At 43.1% G+C, this 23,398-nt stretch overlaps 1 protein-coding gene and 1 long non-coding RNA gene across 8 annotated transcripts; one reads left to right on the forward strand and one right to left on the reverse strand.

The window, feature by feature from the left end:
* Positions 1 to 1,032: 1,032 nt before the first annotated feature.
* On the forward strand, positions 1,033 to 22,977 carry SLC25A51 (solute carrier family 25 member 51). Of its 7 annotated transcripts, none has more exons than XM_070480239.1 (4): positions 4,045 to 4,152; positions 7,915 to 8,039; positions 17,130 to 17,175; positions 18,511 to 22,977. In XM_070480239.1, the coding sequence occupies exon 4, from the start codon at positions 18,552 to 18,554 to the stop codon at positions 19,443 to 19,445; it is 894 nt and encodes a 297-aa protein (XP_070336340.1). In that variant the 5' UTR covers positions 4,045 to 4,152; positions 7,915 to 8,039; positions 17,130 to 17,175; positions 18,511 to 18,551; the 3' UTR covers positions 19,446 to 22,977. The 7 variants fall into 7 exon arrangements, with proteins under 7 accessions (XP_020735588.1, XP_020735598.1, XP_070336340.1 ...); XM_070480240.1 differs by having other exon boundaries at positions 17,133 to 17,175; XM_070480238.1 differs by lacking the exon at positions 17,130 to 17,175 and adding an exon at positions 7,088 to 7,235 and having other exon boundaries at positions 4,056 to 4,152.
* LOC139039468 (uncharacterized) lies at positions 1,506 to 4,407 on the reverse strand. Its single transcript, XR_011492727.1, has 2 exons — positions 4,103 to 4,407; positions 1,506 to 3,482 (listed from the first exon to the last, which is right to left on the reverse strand). It is a non-coding gene; the product is annotated as an uncharacterized lncRNA (long non-coding RNA).
* Positions 22,978 to 23,398: the final 421 nt, after the last annotated feature.

Raw genomic sequence — 23,398 nt, forward strand, 5'->3', positions numbered from 1 at the left:
CCTTCCCTGATTGCAGCTAGGGCATTTTCATTCTTCTATTGGCATTCACAGTGCTTGGTATATGTCTGTTTCAAGCCTTGCTCATTTCTTGTTAAGAATAAATCCCAATTTCCTCTCTGGGCTGCATTCCTGAGCCCTGCCATTGAAGAATTCAAACTTTAGGTTACTGTTATGGGTCAGGATATCCGTTTAGAGCTGTTGTTTCCCTAACGTGTCTAAAAGGAACCACCTGAGGCTTGTGTTTCAGCTAGAGAGGCCAACAAGACTCTCCCCTGGAAATTCTGATTTCATAGTGCATCTGCTAGGATCTAACTCTTTGATCTGTAAAATGCATACGAGTCACAAAGGACAGCCCTGTGAGGGAGCTCTGTGTCAGGCAGTGAGGTCAGGAAGAGCATCAAGAAGCCTCTACATAAGCTGAGCAGTGAAGGGTGAATACAACTTTGTCATGAAGCAGGCAGAGCCTTTGAAGAGGAGAGGCCAAAATGTACATGGTTCGAGGACAAGTCAAAGAATGCAGGGAAGTGAAACTTCAGGGAAGGGACCCAGAAGTAGCTGGCCTGTGGCTGGAGCCTAGGGATGTGTACAGGAGTGGCCAGAAAGGGAAAGAGAAGTCACTGACCCCCTGCTAGGGACAGAGCCGGTGACCTTATCCGGGCAGAGCCTCTCAAGGTAGCAAGGCTCCACTGACGACAGCTTGCGTAAAGCTGTTTTTGTGGACAAAAGGGCCCATAAGTGCACTGAACACGTTTCTGGAAAGCATTTTAATGGGAGGTTGAAGGGGGAGTAGAGGGTGCTTAAGCAAAGATGCATCTGCAACACTCCCATGGCCCTGTTTCCAAGAACCCAGACCCTCTCCACCAGCATTTCATTTGGGGAAACACCCTTTTTGCCAAGCACTGAGTCAGAGGGTCAGAAATGCCAGACAGCTCTGCCCTAGTAGAAAAGCGAGCCACCTTCACACATGACTGTAACATAAACAGATATTAGAAGTGCCCCAAACTGTGTGCGATGGGCAGGGCATGGGCAACCATGTCTGCCCAGGTTAATAAGACATGCTTTTCCAGGGAGAAGGCAGAGGGCCTTAAACAGTTAACATGTTTGACTACTGAGAGTCAATGATGAAAGAGGGAGAAAGGTTTAAGAAACAAGGGTTTGCAACACTGAGAGACTGCGCAACACTGAAGCAGAAGATGAAGCTAGAGATGAGGTGGGCAGATAGTAAAGCAGCAGGACTCCGAGAGCCCACGAGCCACGGTAAGGAGTTTGGATTTGTTGCGGAAACCAGATGGGGCCCTTAGAAGTTTTTAAGCTGAGGAGTGAGATAATCAAAACTGGCTTAGACACAAAGAGCCTAGCCTGACGCTCTGTGATGACCTAGAGGGGTGGAATAGGATGCGGGAAGGAGGCCCAAGAGGGAGGCTATAAATATGTATATTTATATACATATTTATAGCTGATTTGCATTGTTATATGGCAGGAATCAATACAACACTGTAAAGCAATTATCCTCCAATTACAAAAATTTTTAAGTGAAAAAAATATGAAAAAGAGATGACTTCTCCATCAGATGGGCAGTATTCTTGGGCTTCCCTTGTGGCTCAGCTGGTAAAGAATCCACCTGCTATGTGGGAGACCTGAGTTTGATCCCTGGTTTGGGAAGATCCCCTGGAGAAGGGAAAGGCTACCACTCCAGTATTCTGGCCTGAAACTTTCCATGGACTGTATAGTCCATGGGGTTGCAAACAGTTGGACATGACTGAACGACTTTCACTTTTTCCATCAGACAAAATAACATAAAATACCATCCAAATAGATAAAAGAAAACCATTAAATGATTAATATTTGCAACCTGAAAAAAAAAAAAAAACTTGGTTAGAGGATGTTATCTGACAGATGCTATGGAAGCTGGAGGTATAGAGAATACTTTAAGAGACTGAAGAAAGAATACAACAATGGGTGGATGAGGATGGAGAAATGAAAGGATAACTTTATGACGAATCCTGTATCAGATAACAGAGGTTTTTGACCACCAACATTCATACGCCCAAGAATAGCCAATTAAGGACCTGGGAGGTTTCTGACAAGGAACTAAGCTGGTGGGGGAGAGGCCAGCGCTGGGACCGGCTGCATAAAAGAAAGACTGGCTTAGCTCCGGAACTGAGTGTTCCTGTTGACACTGCCCTCTTTTGAGGGGATTCCCCCTTCTTTTGAGTCTGTTGTGACCCAGCTGTGTGTTTAGTTCCATTTTTGCCTCCTCTTCAGGCTTTACCACAGGAGAATAACCTCTCCATTCTAATCAGAAATGAATTATTTATGCTATGAACACACTGGGTGTCTGCCTAATTTATTTATTTTTCGAATAATACATCCAAATTGGAATTCACACACGACAGGGCAAACATAACCCTAGCATAAATGCCTTTCCCCAGCTGTTGCCCAATTTTAATGGTTCCAAGGTACAGAATGGCCTTGTCATTATCCGTGGAGCCTGAAATCTATCTCTGCACACTAGTCAGATGCCAGATGCCTGCATCTGACTGTCAAAGTTTGCAATATCAGACCCCACCTCCTGACCTTTATAATCTTTTCTCCTTCTGCTATGACTTCCCTCACTAGTCCAAATTTCACTCATTCATCCTCCAAGGCCCAATTCAACACTTCCTCCTCTATGAAGCCATCCCTGGTTCTCTCTTAAGGGAAAGGCGCCCCATGCTTCTGCATTTTCAGAGTTATGGCTTTTACAGCCTTCTCTGCACTCTAAGATCCCCCAAGAGAACACAGTGGCACAGAGTAGGTACCTCAGCAGAGCACTGGCTGAAATTAGGTAGCATGGCCTCCCACATCACAAGAAGCAGCTCATCAGACCAGCTCAAGCAGTCAGTATTTACAAAGCGCTCTCAGGGGACGTACACAGAGAGAGCCCCCCACCCTGCTTCACCCCAGTGGAGCTGCTCATTGCACAAACCCCAAGGCAAGAGCATGTAGTTGTTGCTTAGTTGTAAGTTGTGTCTGACTCTTTTTTGCAACCCTATGGACTATAGCCTGCCAGGCTCCTCTGTCCATGGAATTTTCCAGGCAAGAATACTGGAGTGGGTTTTCATTTCCTACTCCAGGGGATCTTCCTGACCCAGGGATACCAGGGGATCTCCTCACCCAGGGATGGAACCAGGGGCTCTTGCACGTCCTACACGGGCAGGCAGATTCTTTAGCAACGAGCCACCTGGTAAGCCATCACATACTTGACGATCCTCCAGAGGACCTCGCTCCCAGGCTGACCTTTCCATTTCCTTCGGTCCCTCACATCCGTGTGCCTTCCAGTTGATAAAAGAGTCAGCTCATTGTTCCCAGTTCTTCTTACAAAGGCCCAGGGATAGGCAAGGCAGGCATTCCTTTTCAGAGATCTGGGGCTCAAGGATCGCTGTGACTTGACCTAGGCCTCCTAACTCTGAGTGCTGTGGAGCCCAAGACGTGCAAGTTGTCTGAAATGGAAGGAAACGGGGCTTTTAAATAATCTGTATATTTTAGAGCACACACATTTGTATACTCGAAAGATGTTCTGTGAACGGCAGTATCAGTAGCTGACCAAAGGCAACTCTAAGCGTTTGATGAAATCTAACCAATGACACAAAGCGTAGCGAGGTGGGGACTTTGCAGGCCTAGTCCCACGTGCAAGTTTGCATCCACAACTGTCGATTCCCAGGGGTCCGCCCATAGGCTGTGCACTAGCAAAAGTGCTGGCTGTTTGTGGCGCGGCAGGGCCACCGTACACCAAGGGCACGCTAGTCCAGCAAGCGGAACCCCACAGCCTGACGACAGGTGTGATGGGTGACCCTACACCTGCCCTGCGGCGGCGGACCGCTGCCAGGAGTCAGCCGGCCTCACCTGACCCTCCGCGGGATTACGGAAAGGTGGTGAGTCGGCGTCTCCCTCACGTGACCGGGCTCGGCGGCGCCGGCCGCGTCAATCCCCGCCCGCGTCACGCCCCGCCCACGCGTCACGCCCCGCCCACCGCGTCACGCCCCGCCCACCGCGTCACGCCCCGCCCAGAGCGCTGGGTCGGTCAAGGTCTGCGCCTGCGCCAGCTCGCAGGCTCACCAACCTGCAGGCGGGCCGCTACCGGGCGTGGAAGCCGGGCGCCCGCGGCGATGGGTGAGTGGGGAGGCAGGCGAAAGGAAAGCACGGGGTGTCCCCGGCCTCCGCGTGGAGTGAGTGGAAGCACGAAGGCGGCGCTGAGGAGGCCGTCTGTCCGGCCCTCTGGCGCGGTTGCTGGGCGCCCACCCCCGTCCGCGCGCGCGCACTGCCTCCCCTCGGTGCGCCCCGCTGTTCCCGCGCGTGCCATCCCGGGTGGGGTCCGCAGTCGCCGGGCCAGCTCTAGGCTCCCTGCTCTGCCCCCCGCCACCGGGCTTTTCCGGGCCGAGGGCGCCGTCTGGCTGCTGGGAAGAGCCTTTTCGGCAGAGGAGGCTGTGCGTTCGTTTGGGCGCGCCCCGGGCGGGGAGGTGCCTCCCGGCCAGCCCTGATAGCGGGGCGGGGAGGGGCCGGGCTTTGCCTGAGTCCCGGGAGAGCGGCGCTGGGACCGCTAAAGGGCTCCTGCCATCTCGGGCCTGGGATTTCAGGACCTCCGGTTCCTTTGCCTGTCAGGGGCTGGAGAGGCCTGGACGATCCCGTCCCCTCCCCTCCCCCTTAACCACAGGCCGGGGAGATGGACGCCAGGGGAGCGAGCGGTAAGGTCAGCTACCCGGCCAAACAATGCTTGTTCTGCGACACCATGTTGCTTCGCGTTGCGAGAAACTCCGTTGTACTAGGCTGGTTTTTTTTGTGTGTGTGATGGTGGGGAAGGGGGGGGTGGGCATTGTTAATTGAAAATCTCTGTACCAATTACTAAGCTTATCTAGGTGGAGCGTGTCGATGTCTCAGCTGTATTTACGCTTTTCTTTTTTGCCCCTTACAGCTGTACACACCTGGTCTTAATCCCCACCTGCAAGCAGTGAAACAGAAGCCCGTAGAGTAACTCTGTAGTGCTCTTGCTTTGAAAGAATTCCATAAAATCAAAAGGTGTCAGGACTGGTTGGGCCCGCTAGTGGTTCCAGAACACAGGTTAGGCGCTTTGGATCTGGAGTCACCTCGAGTGCATCCCAGGGAAGGATCACAAGCTGTTACCTTCAAGAGAGAGTGCATTTATCTGGTGTCTCCTTTGGTATCTTAAAGTTAGCCCAGAGAAGTGGAATTTTTAAATTATAGACATTGCTCTGTATTTATAGTAGCAAGATAGTGTCCTAACTAGGACTAGAACCCAGATTAACCTTGCTCTGAATGCTGACTCAGACCTGCTGACTTGTGGGACTCAACATCCTTTGAGAATTACGGTTGCTTTCTCCCCGGTTTTTGCACAAAGACCTTTGTGCTGGATCACATCTCGGTCTTATCCTGTGGGCTGTAAATTACAGTGAGCATTTAGACTTTACACTGTTTTCTTCTGCCACAGAAGTTTGATTGACACTTGGAGTTTAATAACAGTCAGCTTAATTAACTTTGTTTCATAATGTTGACATAGGTTGAGTGTTTTAGGTAGCAAGCAAATGTAAAATTATGGCAAATAAGTTTTGCAATAAATTGCAAAGAATTATTATCCATGTTAAAGAATTTAAATATATAGATCAGTTTAACAAAGAAATTTAGTCATGTTTACACTCTAGATAAACATGCAAAATTTTAAATTTTGCTACAGAAGAATATCCTGCACAGTAGCCTTCCTTCTGTTGCTGAATTGAAAACCTCTTCACACTATCCTGGTGTGTAGGATGAAATGAGGGAGAAAGCTGTAAATCTATAAAGTCTGGAAAGATTTCATTATGTTCCTTTTTCCTAAGTCCAGGCTTATTTTTTAAAAATCTGAAACCCTAAATGTACATATGTTCTTCAGATTTCTTAATTTAGTACAGTAGTCAAGAAATGACTGACTGGCTTCTATTAACCACAGTTTTGTGTTTGTTTAATAGCAGACACAAAGAGTCATGACAAAACTAGTTGAAGTACTTTAATTTGCAAAATTTTGTAAAGTAATGCAAGTACATTCCAGTAATTAAGAGTGAACATGAACAAAATTTTGTTGTTCAGATGTACAAGTATCTTGGTTTGTGTTATCAGGGATGTATATTGTTAAACAGTTTGTAGGTTGTGACTTTATAATTTAGATTGTTATGTGTTTTGTATGTAAAAATGAAATTTTTTTTACATTTACAAATTGTCACTGTGTTATGGCATAATAGCATACATGAATCTGGATGTTTTTGTTGATTTTAACATTGGTTATTCCTGAAATTGAAGAAGAGCAAAGCATTACATGGATATAAAGTATTTCTAGGATAAGTTGTTTTTAAAATGTTGGTTAATCTTAGATTGACAAGTGCAGTACTAGTAAGAGTTTAAACTCATGTCTGGCAGCTGAAACGATAAGAAAGGATATAGAAGACTGATCGATTGATAATTATCAAACTCTATGCCCTGGAAAACTTCTCAAGCGTCCATAAGACAATTTTTCTTTAACTAAAAATGCTGTTGACACCTTTAGTTCGTTAAGAGCACAAAATGTAGTAGTAGATCTGTTTTAAACAAATTAAAAAACTGTGTTTTTTTTTTTTCTAGTTCTCCCAAAGTCAGATTTATGCATACCCACAAAAGTTGTGTGTGAAGGACAGCTGTCATACATACAGATCATATCCTGAATTAAGGGAGACATCTGTTGAAAGGGGAGTTAGCACTGTCAGAAACAGGTTAACAAGTTTAAAAATTGAGTCTTCAATACTCCATGGCACAATGCCAGTACTATATAAATTACTTTCGGTATGAAGGAGGAAGTCTATACAGCTTTTATCAAAAGTGCTTTTCCAGAAAAAAATCAAAATAATGGCAATCAGCAGGTCAAGGAGGCCCCAGCTAGATACCAGATCTGCAGCTTCTCGTATCTGTGCTGGAAAATCCTGTTTGTCCTGGATGGACTAAAAGTTCAGAACAGAGCAGGGACTTTTTAACATTCCTGGCTTCATTTTAAAATCTCAGTTTCCTTCCCTCTCACTCTGTATTTCAGCATGGTCCGGCAGAAAGATGGCCACTTTGAAAAGTCTCTGTTTGATTTTCTTTCTGTGGCGAGTCTGTTACAGAGCCTGGATACTCCAGGCTCATGTACACGCGTGACCAGTGTCCCACTGTGGTCAAAACCCTCAGCCGTGAACATGGTGAGCTTGGCTGCTTGTGGCTGCTTTGTTCTCCCACTGGTGAAGGTCACCCTCAGGGTGTTTTTGTCATTGGACCTTTTCAGACTGGAGGGTAGTTGTCAGATAGCAAGGTTCATCCATATAGGATCTTTCCTACACAAGAAAGATTCTCTTCTCCTGAGCATAAATTAAAGATATGCTGTGATGCATGAACCCTAAACAGGCCTGGACTCTGGAAAGGGTGCATGTCATCCCAGATCAAAGCCACTGTGGTGAAGAACAGGAGACGATACAGATGGTAAGATAACCACCAATTAGACCAAAACGCTCCATGGAATGGCTTAAAAAGGAATAGTAAAGGTTTTGATTAAAGCAAAATATACAAAGCCTTGAATACTCAAATTACGAAACAAAGAATACATAAAAAATTTCCCTTCAAGAAATTAGAAGAAAATAAACCCAGAGCAGGAGAAATAAGATTATGAAGAAGAAAAACAAAATTTTTGAAAACTGAAACATAGTAAAATTGGTAAATTTAAAAACAGGTTCTTTGCTGTGATGAGAGAAATGTGAATTAGTTAAACTGGCTACCTTGCTCAAGAAAAAAGGGAATATAGACACACAAGGTTAAAAGTGTTCTTTTAAATAACAAGTGCTTTATAAAACTAAATAAATCAGACTTTTTTTTTGTTCTGTCTAGGGAAATCCAGTTATCACAGTTGGTTCTGGAAAGTGAACCTAACAGACCAGTAACAATGGAAGAAATTGAGGTCGTCTTTGAAAAGCTACCATCCCCCAAAACACCGGGCCCAGATGGTGTTTCAGGTGAATTCTTTTAACTTTCAAGAAAAAGATAATTATGATAAGATTTAAATTGTTTACCAGCTTAAAGAAGGAAAAATGACAGAATTCTTTTATAAAGGGAATGGAACGTTGACATCTGAACTTTACATGAAGGTAGTACTGAAATCAGAAACTCAGTATGTTGTGAATAATGATGTGAAATTTTAAAATATTAGCCAACTGTAGTGGTACATTCAACGAATATTTCACCGTGGCCAAGTAGGATTGCAAGGGTGACATATTGTCAAGCAGTGCACTCACGTGTATACCAAACAAACACATCAGAAAAGAACAATAGTACTTTATCCTTGTCCAGCCATCTGTTGTGCCGTAGATTACTTTCCTGGGTGCTTCCTATGTATTTATTCAATTAATTGGCTGGCCTGTGAGGTAGATAGCATTCTTATTTTATGAACAAGGAAACGAAGCCATAGAGACATGAAGTAACTTGTCGAAAGTCACGCAGTATATACATAATTCAACCAGGATTTGAACCCAGGAACACAGGCAATTATCTGTACCTGTTAAATGTTAACTGGCTCTGTCTCCAGGGTCCATAGGATCCTCTCAGGAGCTTCCTGAAAGCAACTGACCAGAGTTCAAGATGGATTCCTAGTGTAGTGGTGGTGGAAAAGGGTGGAGGTGATGGTAAAACAGAAATAAGTGTGTATTCCCTTTTCATGTTTGAAAAACTAAGAGGCCCTTATTGGTTGATTATTAGTGGCCAAAACAAAAACAACACCCAGTTGTGGATGTGACGGGTAATAGAAGTAAAGTGCAACGCTGTACAGAGCAATACTGCACAGGAACCTGGAGTGTTAGGTCCATGAATCAAGGCGAATTGGGAGTGCTCAAACAGGAGACGGCAAGAGTGAACATCGACATGTTAGGAATCAGCGAACTAAAATGGACTGGAATGGGTGAATTTAACTCATGATCATTGTATCTACTACTGTGGGCAGGAATCCCTTAGAAGAAATGGAGTAGCCATCATAGTCAACAAAAGAGTCCAAAATGCAGTACTTGGATGCAGTCTCAAAAATGACAGAATGATCTCTGTTCGTTTCCAAGGCAAACCATTCAGTATCACGGTAATCCAAGCCTATGCCCCAACCTGTGACGCTGAAGAAGCTGAAGTTGAACGGTTCTATGAAGACCTACAAGACCTAGAACTAACATCGAAAAAAGATGTCCTTTTCATTATAGGGGACTGGAATGTAAAAGTAGGAAGTCAAGAGCTTCCTGGAGTAACAGGCAAATTTGGCCTTGGAGTACAGAAGGAAGCAGGGCGAAGGCTAATAGAGTTTTGCCAAGAGAATGCACTGGTCATAGCAAACACCCTCTTCCAACAACACATGAGAAGACTCTACACATGGACATCACCAGATGGTCAATATAAAAATCAGATTGTTTATATCCTTTACGCCCAAAGATGGAGAAGCTCTATACAGTCAGCAAAAGCAACACCAGGGGCTGACTGTGGCTCAGATCATGAACTCCTTATTGCCAAATTCAGACTTAAATCGAAGAAAGTAGGAAAAACCACTAGACCATTCAGGTGTGACCTGAATCAAATCCTTTACCATTATATAGTGGAAGTGACAAATATAGTCAAGGGATTGATTAGACCTGATCGAGTGCCTGAAGAACTATGAACGGAGGTTCGTGACATTGTACAGGAGGCAGTGATCAAGACTGTCCCCAAGAAAAATGCAAAAAGGCAAGATGGTTGCCTGAGGAGGCCTTACACATAGCTGAGAAAAGGAGAGAAACGAAAAACAAAGGAGAAAAGGAAAGATACCCCATTTGCAGAATTCCAAATAGCAAGGAGAGATAAGAAAGGCTTCCTCAGCGATCAATGCAAAGAAATAGAGGAAAACAATAGAATGGGAAAGACTAGAGATCTCTTCAAGAAAGTTAAGAGATACCAAGGGAACATTTCATGCAAAGGTGAATACAATAAAGGACAGAAATGGTATAGACCTAACAGAAGCAGAAGATATTAAGAAGGGGTGGCCAGAATACACAGAAGAACTATACAAAAAAGATCTTCATGACCCAGATAACCATGATGGTAGAGCCAGACATCCTGGAATGTGAAGTCAAGCGGGCCTTAGGAAGCATCACTACAAACAAAGCTAATGGAGGTGATGGAATTCCATTTGAGCTGTTTCAAATCCTAAAAGATGATGCTGTGAAAGTGCTGCGCTCAATATGCCAGCAAATTTGGAAAACTCAACAGCGGCCACAGGACTGGAAAAGGTCAATTTTCATTCCAATCCCAAAGGCAATGCCAAAGAAGGCTCAAACTACCGCACAGTTGCACTCATCTCACATGGTAGCAAAGTAATGCTCAAAATTCTCCAAGCCAGGCTTTAGCAATACGTGAACTCCCAGATGTTCAAGCTGGATTTAGAAAAGGCAGAGGAACCAGAGATCAAATCACCAACATCCGCTGGATCATCAGAACAGAGAGAGTTCCAGAAAAACATCTCCTTTTGCTTTATTGACTATGCCAAAGCCTTTGACTGTGTGGATCACTACAAACTGTGGAAAATTCTTCCAGAAATGGGAATGCCAGCCCACCTGACCTGCCTCTTGAGAAATCTGTATACAGGTCAAGAAGCAACAGAACTGGACATGAAACAACAGACTGGTTCCAAATCAGGAAAGGAGTATGTCAAGGCTGTATATTGTCACCCTGCTTATTTAACTTACATGCAGAGTACACCATGCGAAATGCTGGGCTGGATGAAGCACAGGCTGGAATCAAGATTGCTGGGAGAAATATCAATAACCTCATACGCAGATGACACCATCCTTATGGCAGAAAGCAAAGAAGAACTAACGAGCCTCTTTATGAAAGTGAAGAGGAGAGTAAAAAAGTTGGCTTAAAACTCAAAATTCAGAAAACTTAGATCATGGCATCCAGTCCCATCACTTCATGGCAAATAGATGGGGAAACAATGGAAACAGTGACAGACTTTATTTTGGGGGACTCCAAAATTGCTGTAGATGGCGACTGCAGCCATGAAATTGAAAGACGCTTGCTCCTTGGAAGACAAGTTATGACCAACCTCATTCAGTCAGCCAATTCAGTCACTCAGTCGTGTCTAACTCTTTGCGACCCCATGAATCGTAGCACGCCAGGCCTCCCTGTCCATCACCAACTCCCGGAGTTTACTCAGACTCATGTCCATCAAGTCGGTGATGCCATCTAGCCATCTCATCCTCTGTCGTCCCCTTCTCCTCCTGCCCCCAATCCCTCCCAGCATCAGGGTCTTTTCCAATAGCGTATTAAAAAGCAGAGACATTACCTTACCAACAGAGGTCTGTCTAGTCAAAGCTATGGTTTTTCCAGTGGTCATGTATGGATGTGAGAGTTGAACTATAAAGAAAGCTGAGCACGGAAGAATTGATGCTTTTGAACTGCGGTGTTGGAGAAGATTCACTTTTTTTTTTCCCCCACTTATTAGTTGGAGGCTAATTATTTTACAGTATTGTAGTGGTTTTTGCCCTACATTGACATGAATCAGCCATGGATTTACATGTGTTGAGAGTCCTTTGGATTGTAGGGAGATCCAACCAGTCCATCCTAAAGGAAATCAGTCCTGAATATTCCTTGGAAGGACTGATGCTGGAGCTGAAACTCCAATACTTTGGCCACCTGATGCCAAGAACCGACTGATCAGAAAAGACCCTGATGCTGGGAAAGACTGAAGGCAGGAGGAGAAGGGAATGGCAGAGGATGAGATGGTTGGATGGCATCACCAACATGATGGACATGAGTTTGAGTAGGCTCCAGGAATTGGTGATGGACAGGGAGGCCTGGCATGCTGCGGTCCATGGGGTCACAAGGAGTAACATGACTGAGCAACTGAACTGAGTGCTAGGAAAATGGAATCCATTTTTAATGGGAAACAAATTTCCTAGTAAATGGCAGGGGGCAGGGTCTTAAATTATCATTGTAGGTGTACTAATTCTTAGAATGAATGCAGAATGAAGTGTTGGGGTTTACAGTGTAATTTGTCAGATGAATTTGTGTAATAGCTCTGGGAAGACATTATCATTTCATGTTGGCAGCCCAGTCCTAAAGATGGGCAGGGAGAGATGGTAAACAGATTGCTTGAGTGGGACCAAATTTTATATGGTCCAGTTGATCAGTGAATATTTTTGTATCATGATGACTTGTTTCCCCACATTAACTTGAAACTGCTAGGACTTGGGTTATAAACAGTCAGATGATAAGAACTTCATGTTCCTCAAACCAAAAGCCAACATCATGCTTCACATACCGGAGTTCCCACAAATGTCAGAGTATAAGGATGTTTACTATTACCATAGTTCAGTTTGGTTCAGCAAGTACATGCCAATCCAATAAGAAAGATACATGCTATAAAGGAGAAGGCAAAGTTATTTGCTATTTTATGTAGTGGAAACAAGCAGATTGACCAAAAAAACCTGAGAAATAGAGGCTGTTGGCCGCCTTTAACCTTAATACACAGAAACTGGTAACTGTTTCATACTCAGACAAAGAGCAGAAAGTTAATTGGAAGAAAATAACTCTTTCATAATAGGGACTAAAAAGGTAAAATACCTGGTCATGAGAAATTTCAAGATCCGTGAACAAAATTTTAAATACCACTAAGGTTTCTAAAAAGTAAATAGGAAGAAAGCACATCCTTGTAAGGGACAGTTTTGTTTTTTTTTTAAAGGTTCAATTTAGAGAAAGTGAGTTATTTAAATTTATAAAGTCACTTCTATGAAATACCAAGATTTTGGAGAAGAATATGACAAAAATACACTCAAGTTTACCTGGAAACTTAAAGTGGTAAATGAAAACCACAGAAGTTGCAGGAGGAAGTGTGGATTACTTATAATCCATGTTATACTTCAAGAATAGTGAAGGCCTTCTATGGAGCACACAAAACCTAGAGGCCAGAATCAGTAGGTGTCATATCCATAGTAGGAACTTCAGTATCACAAAAATGATGCAAAGTGGAGAAAGTGTTTGCCACAACTTACTTAATGTACTAGGGTTGATTTTCTTCAGATACGAAGAAATCTTACAAATTAACAAAAAAACAAAATGTCTTCAGAAAAATAGATAATGTAAAATTTTGCAGTAAAAAGAAATTCAGATGGTCAATAAATACTAGAAATGCTCAATTTTGATCAAGAAATTTCAGTGACAAGTTTTTTTTCACCCATCAGATGGGCAGAAATTACTGTTTAATATGTGGTGCTGGAAATGGTAGGGAAACTGGGAACTCGCATACACTTAATAGAAATGTAAATCACAGGTATGGTTTCTGGGGGCAATTTGGCATAGCCTTCAAATTAAAATGTACTGCAGTTTGAGCCAGCAGTCCATTCTAAGGATTTTACCCTACAGGTAAATTTGTGAGAGTTCCCCAGGTGTAGTTACAAAGTTGCCCATTGCGGCATTGTTTAAAAGGAAAAAATCAGAAATAGCCACCATAAATAAGGGATAGAATAAATTACATATAATATATCCATTTGATAAACTATGCTGCTAAGCCTGCTAAGTCACTTCAGTCATGTCTGACTCTGTGCCACCGCATCCCTGGGATTCCCCAGGCAAGAACACTGGAGTGGGTTGCCATTTCCTTCTCCAATGCATAAAAGTGAAAGTGAAGTCGCTCAGTCATGTCCAACTCTTTGAAACCCCATGGACTGCAGCCTACCAGGCTCCTTTGTCCATGGGATTTTTCAGGCAAGAGTACTGGAGTGGGGTGCCATTGCCTTCTCCAGATACACTACTATATGACCATTCAAAACACGGGTATCTGCTGCTGTTAGCAGATTTTTTAATGATGGAGAGGTTGGTGGGAATGGGATGGAGTGTGTGATTAGAGTCAGGCTGACTAGTAAAGAGGGTTTGTCAGTGGGTCAGGCAGGAGATGAAGAGGACCTGGGCTAGGGCAGTGAGCTTGGAGGAGAGGACATATGTGTATTTCATTAATTACACTTTTATTTTTCTCTTGAGAAATATACATCTTTTTAAAATGTGGTTTTTTTTAGTTTATTGAAGCATGGTTGATTTACAATGTTATTTTGTACTCTACAGCAAAGTAATTCCATTATCTATATATGTATATATACGTTCTCTTTCGTATTCTTTACCATCGTGGCTTATCCCAGGATATTGAACATAATTTCCTGTGCTGTATGCTGGGACCTGTTGTCCATTCTCTGTATAATAGCTTTGCATCTGCTGATCCTAAACTGGTGTGCCATCCCTCTCCCAACCCCCTCAGCAACCACCGATTTTACCGTCCCTTTATTCCCCGTCGTGATAGTACCAAGCAACGTTCAGAGATGAGTCCCAGTCCTCCAGCCTCTGCCGGAGGTGGCGTTTGTTCAGGGGGACACTGTTCTGGTGCCCAGGGGCCGTGTGGCTTCTCTGGTGATGGGAGTGGACAGGGAAAGTAGGGCCTGGCGCTGTCTCCTTTTGCAGGTGTGACCGGGTGGCCACAGAGAGGGGGGTTCCTGACTCCTGTTATTACCTTCTTTGGGGCAGGCTTTCCTTGGAGAAGGACGTGGCAGCCTACTGCAGTATCCTTGCCTGGAGAATTCCATGGACAGAGGAGCCTGGCAGGCTATAGTCCATGGGGCCTGCAGTGGTTTCCAGGCATAATTCTTCTCAACTGAGGGCATGTTTATCTTTTCTAATAGAAATGTGATAGCAAGCCAGCTCCAACTGCAAACAGCCATTGGGCTAGAGTATATAGGTGTTACATTTTCTACTTAATATAGTCTGTCTTCTGGGAAAAGGGCACACAGATCTTGGTATAACATGCCTAAGGAAAACAGTTTGTTTCTATTGGCTTCACACGAGAAAGGGAAAAGAAACAAAACATCATGGCATCAGAGGGTCTTGGGATCGTCATGAGGTCCCTGGTGATGCAGGTCCTAGCCAGCTTTTGTGTCAGGCTGCCACGCATCCGTCTCCCTCCACAGTAAGCTCCCGCCAGACACACTCCTCAGGAGTATGATGCTGCTGTTCCTTGATACGGGCCCTCCGTCTTAGCCTGTGCTGCCTTTGGCCAGAATGTGCTTCACGCTTACGTACAACCAGAGTCCTGTTCACCTTCAGAGCCCTGCCCGGGAGCCCCAGCCCACGTCTTTCCCTCCAGACCGCTTACACCTCGCACATGTTCCTGTGGTTGCATTTATCACACTGACCCAGTCATCTGCGTGTCGTGTCTCCCCTGAGGCCAAGGTCCTTTTTATCCCTAACCTCTGAACATTACAGGAGTTGAATAAAGGGGTTGAATTAAAATCTCTTAGTAGACTGAGGAGACCAGTGTAAAAGCAGGCAAAGAAGAAGAAATTCCTCACAGAAGTAAATGAAAATAACATCTTGGTGATGTTATCCTGCGAGTCTGAGGGAAGCAAACAGAAGAGCCCAGTTGAGAACTCGCTGTGTCCCCAGCATACGTGGGTGCTGGCGACTGTCCTCGGCAGCTGACTTCCGCCCCAGCGTGAGGGTGGGTGGCCTTGGCTGCTTACGCGTGTGGAAGCAGCCTCGGGAAGGTGCAGCAGCTTGCCTTTGGTCACTTGGGAGCTTCGTCACGTCCTCTGTCACTGTTGGCCTTTCGTCCTGATTAGACCTTTAGATTTATCACTGTCTCCAACTAATTCAACTTGAAAAATATAGCAAAGGAAAATACAGCATTATTATGAAATCAGAAAATATAAAACTAATTTTGGCTTTTCTATTTCTTTTCTAAATATATTAATAAAAATGTGATTGTGCCGTGTCAATAAAAGTATTCTCCCTTATTTTTATTTTTTCTGTGATACTTTATCCAAAAAAGGACTCACTGCTATGCAACACTTCATTAGCACCATTAAAAATTCAAATTAATATACTGAGCCTTAAATGTAAATGCTCCTTTATTTTGAGTACCTGTATGACATCCTGACGTTGGCCACATCTTCATTTACGCAGTGCGTGTCTCTCTGTTCCACATGTTAATTCTGACTCTGTGTTTCTGTGAAGAGCCTTGTTGCACTGTCCTGCAGTTGAGTCTTCGTGTGCCTCTTCTGTTAATAACTCTGTCCCCAGGCTGTATTTCTAGAAGGAAAACTAGAGTCGTGTAGGTGTGTTCTGTGTTTTCTGACCCGTGTCTGTGGCTCCTGCACATGTAAGCTGAACGTACGCTTTCTGATTCTGCGCCTCACTCTGCTCCAACTTCACGTGATGACCTTTCTCTTTAACATCTTCTGTCCTGAATGGTTAGCAGTTTACAGCAGCAGGTGTGTGGTATGAGGAGGAAAGAACAGTAAATTTGTTTAGGAAGGGAGGTGTTTTTATTTTTTTTTTGGTCCTATGTCAAAGACCTAAATGGTTTAAGTGGCCTATTTTATTCTTGTAATTACTTATAATCAAAACTCTTATATGTATTCTTTTCTAGGTATGTGGTTAAAAAAAAAATGTATCCTAAGATTTACCATCTTAACCAATTTTTTAAGTGTAAATTTAGTAACATTATATTTACATTGTTATAAAACAGGTCTCCAGAAGTTTTTCATCTTGTAGAACTGAAACTATACACATTAGTGAACAGTAGAACTCTGTTCCCACCTTCCCCAGCCTCTGGTAACCACCTTCATTCCACTTTTCATCTCTATGAATTTGACTACTTTAGGTACTTGTGTAAGTGGAATTACATGGTTATTTGTCCTTTTATAACTGGTTTATTTCCCCTTATCCTCACAGTTGATTCATGTTGTAGCATGTAACAGAATTTCCTTCCTTTTTAAGGCTACATAATATTCTATTGTATGTATATACCATGTTTTGTTTATATATCCAGACCCTGGGGTTGCTTTCACCTCTTGGCTCTGTGAATAGTTCTGTGAACTTGAATGTGCAGAAATCTCTTGGAAACCCTGCAATGATGTGTACCCAGAAGTGGGGTTGGTGATGATCTCATATGGTAGTTCTGTTTTTAATTTTTTGAAGAACTGCCATACTATTTGCCCTAGTGGATGCACCATTTTACATCCCCACTAAACACCTGCTCTTTTCTTTTTTAATAGCAGCTGTCCTAATGAGTCTGAAGTCTTCATTTGCATTTCTCTGACAATAAGTGATGTTGAGCATCTTTCTGTATGTCTCTTGGTCATTTTGTAGATCTTTGGAGTAATGTCTGTTCAAGTCCTTTGCTTGTTTTTAATTAGGTTGTAGATGACTGGCAAGGAGTAATCTGGCTTTTTTTAGAAAGCGTATGTATTCCAGGGGTAGGACCTTGCCTTCATTCTTTCAGTGGGCTCAGCCTCAGTATTTAGGCTTCAGGTCTTCCTCAGCACGGTCTGGTACAGCCAGCCTGTCCCAGGACAGCCTACCAACGCCACTGCCGTCTGTGGTGTGACCAGAGGAGCGGGAACTCTGAGGCAGACTTCATCTCAAGACGGCAGCTCCACCAGCTACTCACTGTACCTTGGATGAAGGGGATATTGGTTTTTCGTTGGTAAAACTGGGAAAGTAATGTTTATGGAGTTGTTTTTGAGAATTAAGTATGTGAAAATAGTGTCTGGTATGTACCTGCAGGCTGTCTTTGACCCTGTCCTCCCAGCCTCCACTTCACAAAGTATGTGCCTGCTGTCCCTTACCTGTGTTCCCACAGGAGATGCTTATCACAGAAGGTGCTACGCAGAAGTGGCTGTCTGCCTTGGCAGTCCTCTGTTAGACTGCAGGCTCCTTGTCTTTGAATATCTAGCGCTTAGCAGAGGACCTAGTTTACAGTAGATACTAAGTAAGTGTTAGCAAACAGAATATTGAATGTGTGTCTTGTTATTTTATTACTTACAAGAGCCCTTTGAATCTATTTCAGAAGGATATTAGCATGTACCATTATGTAGTTTAGGCATTACATATGATCTAGTCCAGTGGTTCTCAAATTTTTTGGTCCCTTTACAAACTTAAAAAAATTTTGTGGACCCCCAAAGAGCCTTTATTTGTATGGATTAATATTCATGGTCTTAGAAATAAAAACAAAATTTTAAAATATTTATTAATTCACTTTAGAATAACAGCAATAAACCCATTACATGTTAACATAAGCAACATGTTTTCATGAAAAATAATTATTTTCCCTCCCCAAAAATTAATGAGAAATATGTTTTACAGTTTTGTAAGTCTCTTTAATGTACAGCTTAAAAGGTGAGTGGCATCTCATATCTACCTCTGCATTTGATCTGTTGTGGTAAATTGTTTTGGTTGAAGTACATGCAGAAAATCCAGCCTCACGCAGATATGTAGCTGGAAAAGAGAGGACCCCCTGGACTGCTGAAAGGGCTTCAGGCCGCCCCCCCCCCCAAATGTAATAGAGTCCAAAAATTGGAGGAAAGATTAGGGGAATTTTTCATATGTTAAGTACTGTATATAAAGGTTTACCTATTATCATTTGGTTGTTTGCAGGTTAGAAAAGTCCTTTGTGACGGAGAAAGATCTTAAGCAACATGATGGATTCAGAAGCTCATGAAAAGAGGCCCCCAATCCTAGCGTCGTCAAAGCAAGATAGAGCACCTCACATTGCAGGTGTCGGCGAGATGAAGCATTACCTGTGTGGCTGCTGCGCGGCCTTCAGCAACATCGCGCTCACGTTCCCCCTCCAGAAGGTCCTCTTTCGGCAGCAGCTGTATGGGATCAAAACCCGCGATGCTGTGCTGCAGTTGAGGAGGGACGGGTTTCGAAACTTGTATCGCGGAATCCTCCCCCCATTAATGCAGAAGACAACCACACTGGCACTTATGTTTGGTCTGTATGAGGATTTATCTTGCCTTCTCCGTAAGCATATCAGTTCCCCAGAGTTTGCAACCCGCAGCATGGCCGCAGTCCTTGCAGGGACAACAGAAGCAATTTTCACTCCACTGGAAAGAGTCCAGACGTTGCTTCAGGACCACAGGCATCATGACAAATTTACAAACACGTACCAGGCTTTCAAGGCACTGAAATGCCATGGAATTCGAGAGTATTATCGAGGCTTGGTGCCCGTTCTCTTCCGTAACGGATTTAGCAATGTGCTTTTCTTTGGCCTGCGTGGCCCCATAAAGGAGCACCTGCCTACAGCCACGACTCACAGTGCTCATCTGGTCAATGATTTTATCTGTGGAGGCCTGCTGGGTGCCATGTTGGGAATCTTGTTTTTTCCAGTCAATGTTGTAAAGACGCGCATGCAGTCTCAGATTGGCGGGGAGTTTCAGTCTTTCCCCAAGGTTTTCCAAAAAATATGGCTAGAACGGGACAGGAAGCTGACAAATCTTTTCCGAGGTGCCCATCTGAATTACCACCGGTCCCTCATCTCTTGGGGCATAATTAATGCGACTTACGAGTTCTTGTTAAAGATTATATGAAAGAAATTGGTTCAGTGCCATTTGTCGCCTGAATAGACCTAAGATGGATGCAATTTGGCCTTGTTTCTAACAGGCCAAATAAAAATTGGTGTCATAAGTCCAGAGCACAGTGAATTCTGGGCAAAGCTATTTTCCTTAAGCCCCAACAAATTCAGAATAAAAGGTTTCAGTTGGAAAATTTAAAGGTTTTTTTTGAGCGGGGTGGGATTTTTTTAAATCATTATCTGAGACCTTTAGGCCTGTTGCCTTGTTACTAGCTGTCTCTCTGATAGCTTTTTGACAAGGAAACAAACAGCCAAGGTGTGATTCTTTTTTCCAGAAGTCTTCTGTACTGAAACGTAAGTGGCCATGACCAGCCAGAGAAAAGGCTTTTAGGGTCCCATGAATTCTCAGGCTTCCTTCTGTTACTCTATTTCTTGCTTCTCTGCTCTTAGGAGGAGTTGCAAAGGGTAGTTTTTGTGAACTTAAGCATGTACATGGTAGAACAATGGAGCAGAAGAGAGAAGAAAAATAGTTTATTATGTGTAGGCTTTTCATGATAAATTGCTTGTATTTGTCTTGAAACTAAGCACCTCTTGTGATGGTCATTTTCTGAGTTATTTGTCTAGACATGGTAGACTCAAGCATTTAAGGTTTGCTTTCTAGGATTGAAAGTTTTCTCTGTAGTTCTGAACTTGACCTTAAACCTTTCCAAAATATTTTTGTATTTCACTTATTTCATTGCCAAAAGATCTGGAGACTTAAATTTTGTTTCATCCCATTAAGTTTCATATTACAGGTAATCCCCACTTTTCCAGAGTTTCCTTTATGCCACTTCCCTTTTACATAAGACCTACATTAGTACCTGTTTCCACTAACCAAAAGAAATCTGAAGATGATGTTTGCTTTTACAAAAAGTAATTGCTGCTTCACTCTGCCATTTCGGCTTAGGAAAGGTTCCATGGGAATGCAGGGGAAACCTGTAATTGTGTTTCAGATCCAGCTCTGTTCAGCCCAACTTTGAATTGTTTTTGCCAACCTAGTGAAGAACTTTGAAGTTTGTTTTTCTTTTTTCCTTTGAGTATTAGTTTGTCATTTTCAGGTATCCTATTCTCTTAAAACTCCCTTTAGAAAACAACAAAAGTGCTTCCATTTTATTTTGGAAGTCTATTAATTGGACCTCAGATTTTTTTTTTTTTTTTCTGGTTTCTAAGTGTTCCAGAGAAGGAGGGGAAAAAACTCAGGATAACTTTTACCCACAGTGTTAAGCTGTCTTTTTTAATTTTAGTCTTGGAAATAGAAACTTCTGTTAGGATCTTTACATTTTGGGAACCCAGTTTTACCATCTTATCATTTAAATAGTAAGACAGTTTGAGAGGATAAGGCCTAAATAAAGATATTTGAAATATCTTTTAGTTTTAAATGCTAGAAGTTGGTGATAGCTGAGTAGCATAGTTATCCATCACCTAACAGACAAATTTGCTTGTCAAAGGAATCAGATTTTAAAATATTTTTTTCCAGATAAAAAAGCAAAGTTGGTTCATTCAGTTGGTATTGAATAACTAGTAAAACATACCAGATATCCTAGAAAAATGGTTTGTCAGCTTTTAAAAAATCCACATGTGTAACTTACGTAGTTAAGATGGCTTTCTAGCATTTGACATGGGGCAGGGCACCTAGCTTTTATTAGTCTTTCATCGTTCTGGATGATTGCATGTGAATATGTGCACATGCTGACCAAAATCAAACCAGGGCCTCAAATGGTAGTTTACTCAGTTCCTGGACAGGCAGTCCAAAACAGATGTTTACGTCTCAGTGCGGGACGGCTGGCCGGGCGACAGGACCGTCGTCCTTCCCGCTGTGAGGGGTCGGGGGCATCGTCACGTGTTGGCCAGGTGGTGATGAGCCTCTGCAGAGGCGCTTTGGTGATGCTGTGCTGAAATGGCAGTTTATCCTGGAAACCGAGGTGCAGGTGCAAGCGTTTGAGAAAGTAAGGATCTCACGCCAGGTAAACGGGAGTGGCGTCTTCTGGCCTGTGGAGCGGAGTCGGGATTTGAGCCAGTGTCAGGGATGGGTAGCAGAGGCCCTGCGGTGCCTGGCCCTCTGGTTCCCTGGTGTGTCCTGCGCGCGCGGGCGTGTCTGGGTGCTCGGCCAGGGCGCGGGAGTCAGCCTGCGGTCACGCCCTGGCCCGGCAGGTGGGCTCCACTTCACTCCGTTCTGCAGGGCTTCCTTTTGCCTATACACTCCATGTAGGTGATAGAAATCCAAACTCTAAAGCACTTTTGTGAAATAGAAGCGGAGTGAGAATTGGAAGGCCGCTTTGGTTTCTGCCATCTCAAACATGTGGCATTTAAAAACAATAAATATTTTTTAATGGTTTTAACTCACTTTATTGATTTCTTTGTCACTTTTTACAGCTTTTGAAGACCAAAATGCAAATACATTGCCAGGGATGGTTTTGTGTTTTCCTATGGTTTAAATTTGACAGAAAACTCAACAGAACTTGTGGTAGCAAACAGCTTTTTCTGAAATTGAAAAGAAGTCAAAATGTGTTTTTAGTAAGTAAGATATTCTAACTATTGTTTTTACCTTTAGTGTGAACTAGTATGGTAATAATTTTGAAAAGGCATATAATGATCAAATAACTTTATCTGGAAAGCTTTAAAAGTGGCCTTTCTGTTACACACGTGGGGCAGACGGCGCAGAGCAGAGGGCAGTTTGGGTCTTGCCTCCTATACTTCATTCTGATGCCACCAAAAATACGTGATAGATTCTAGCCTTACCACCCTTCACGTGGTGTGAACCCCCAGGACGCACTGCAGAGTAAACACAGCCTCGGTGTGGTGGCGGGTGTGTCTTCTGCTTCTTTTGTAGTTGGGGACAGTCGGTGCTTTTGTCTCAACAGTCAGTATTGCACATACTCACCCGCTATATATTGTGAACTGTGCAATGAAACAGAACTGTGTATATGTAAACAGCTTTGAAGACCTGAAGTTCCCTAGTGAGAACGCGGTGAGACTCAGTTATAACTAAGGCCACACAGACCTTAAGATGACGACGACAGTGGTCCTGGAGGCCTTCACGGTCAGCCGGTCAGACCCACCAAGACTGTTCAGTGTAGATGAAGTCCTGTCGCGTGCGGGGTATGCAGTCAAGATGAAGGCGCGGTGGCGATCACATTTAAACAAAGGGTAAGCACTCAGACTTGATGCTTTGAAAATAATCTGTTTTCTTGTGTGCTAATAAATGAGTATCAAAGACTTGAATAGGCATTCTCCTTAAATTTGAGGATTTTTAGTTTTTAATGCTGCCTTTTTGCCTAATACTGAATATATGCTTGCGTAAATGGCTCCCAAATTGTGGGGGAGTCTCTATATGTTTCCTTTTTTGAAGTTTCGTTATTAAAAGTGGTTAAGCACACAGCTGGTTTTGTTTGATATTTTGAGTTTTGTGACTATATGCCTTTAAATGAAATCTGTTAAATGATTCAGAGTTAATGTGCTTCTTTTGGTATTTCTGTTTGGAATAAAGTTTTTTGTTTTTCTTTTTTAAAGGCCTTTCTATTTGGTCTTGTCTTGTGGCTGGGTTACGGTTACTGGCACTCTTGCTTTTTGTAGTAGGTTAGTCTCTTAGTCTTTTTCTTGGTAGACCATTTAGCATGCTACCTTCACTCTTAGTGACTCCACCTGATAACTTTGTAGGTAAAACAGTTCTTCACTGATCCATTTTATTTGGTCAAGAAAAGTTACAAATAAGTTTCTTTTCTAAATAGGTTGACTGCAAAGCTTTTTTGTTTTTAAGGTTTTTTCCAAATAAACTCTTCCCTTACTGGGTATAAACTGTCTTGGTAAAGTCAGCTTATTGATACTTTGTATTATAATAATGTATCTTCAGGCTTTGGTTCCCTGGTTGCTCAGACGGTAAAGCATCTGCCCGCAATGCAGGAGACCTGGGTTCAATCCCCAGGTTGGGAA

The sequence above is a fragment of the Odocoileus virginianus genome, chromosome 18 (genome assembly GCF_023699985.2).
Source record: "Odocoileus virginianus isolate 20LAN1187 ecotype Illinois chromosome 18, Ovbor_1.2, whole genome shotgun sequence".
Classification (NCBI taxonomy): Eukaryota; Metazoa; Chordata; class Mammalia; order Artiodactyla; family Cervidae; genus Odocoileus; species Odocoileus virginianus.

Coding starts and splice junctions, on each gene's coding strand:
- SLC25A51 (XM_020879929.2), top strand. CDS start 18,552: ATGATGGATTCAGAAGCTCATGAAAAGAGGCCCCCAATCCTAGCGTCG.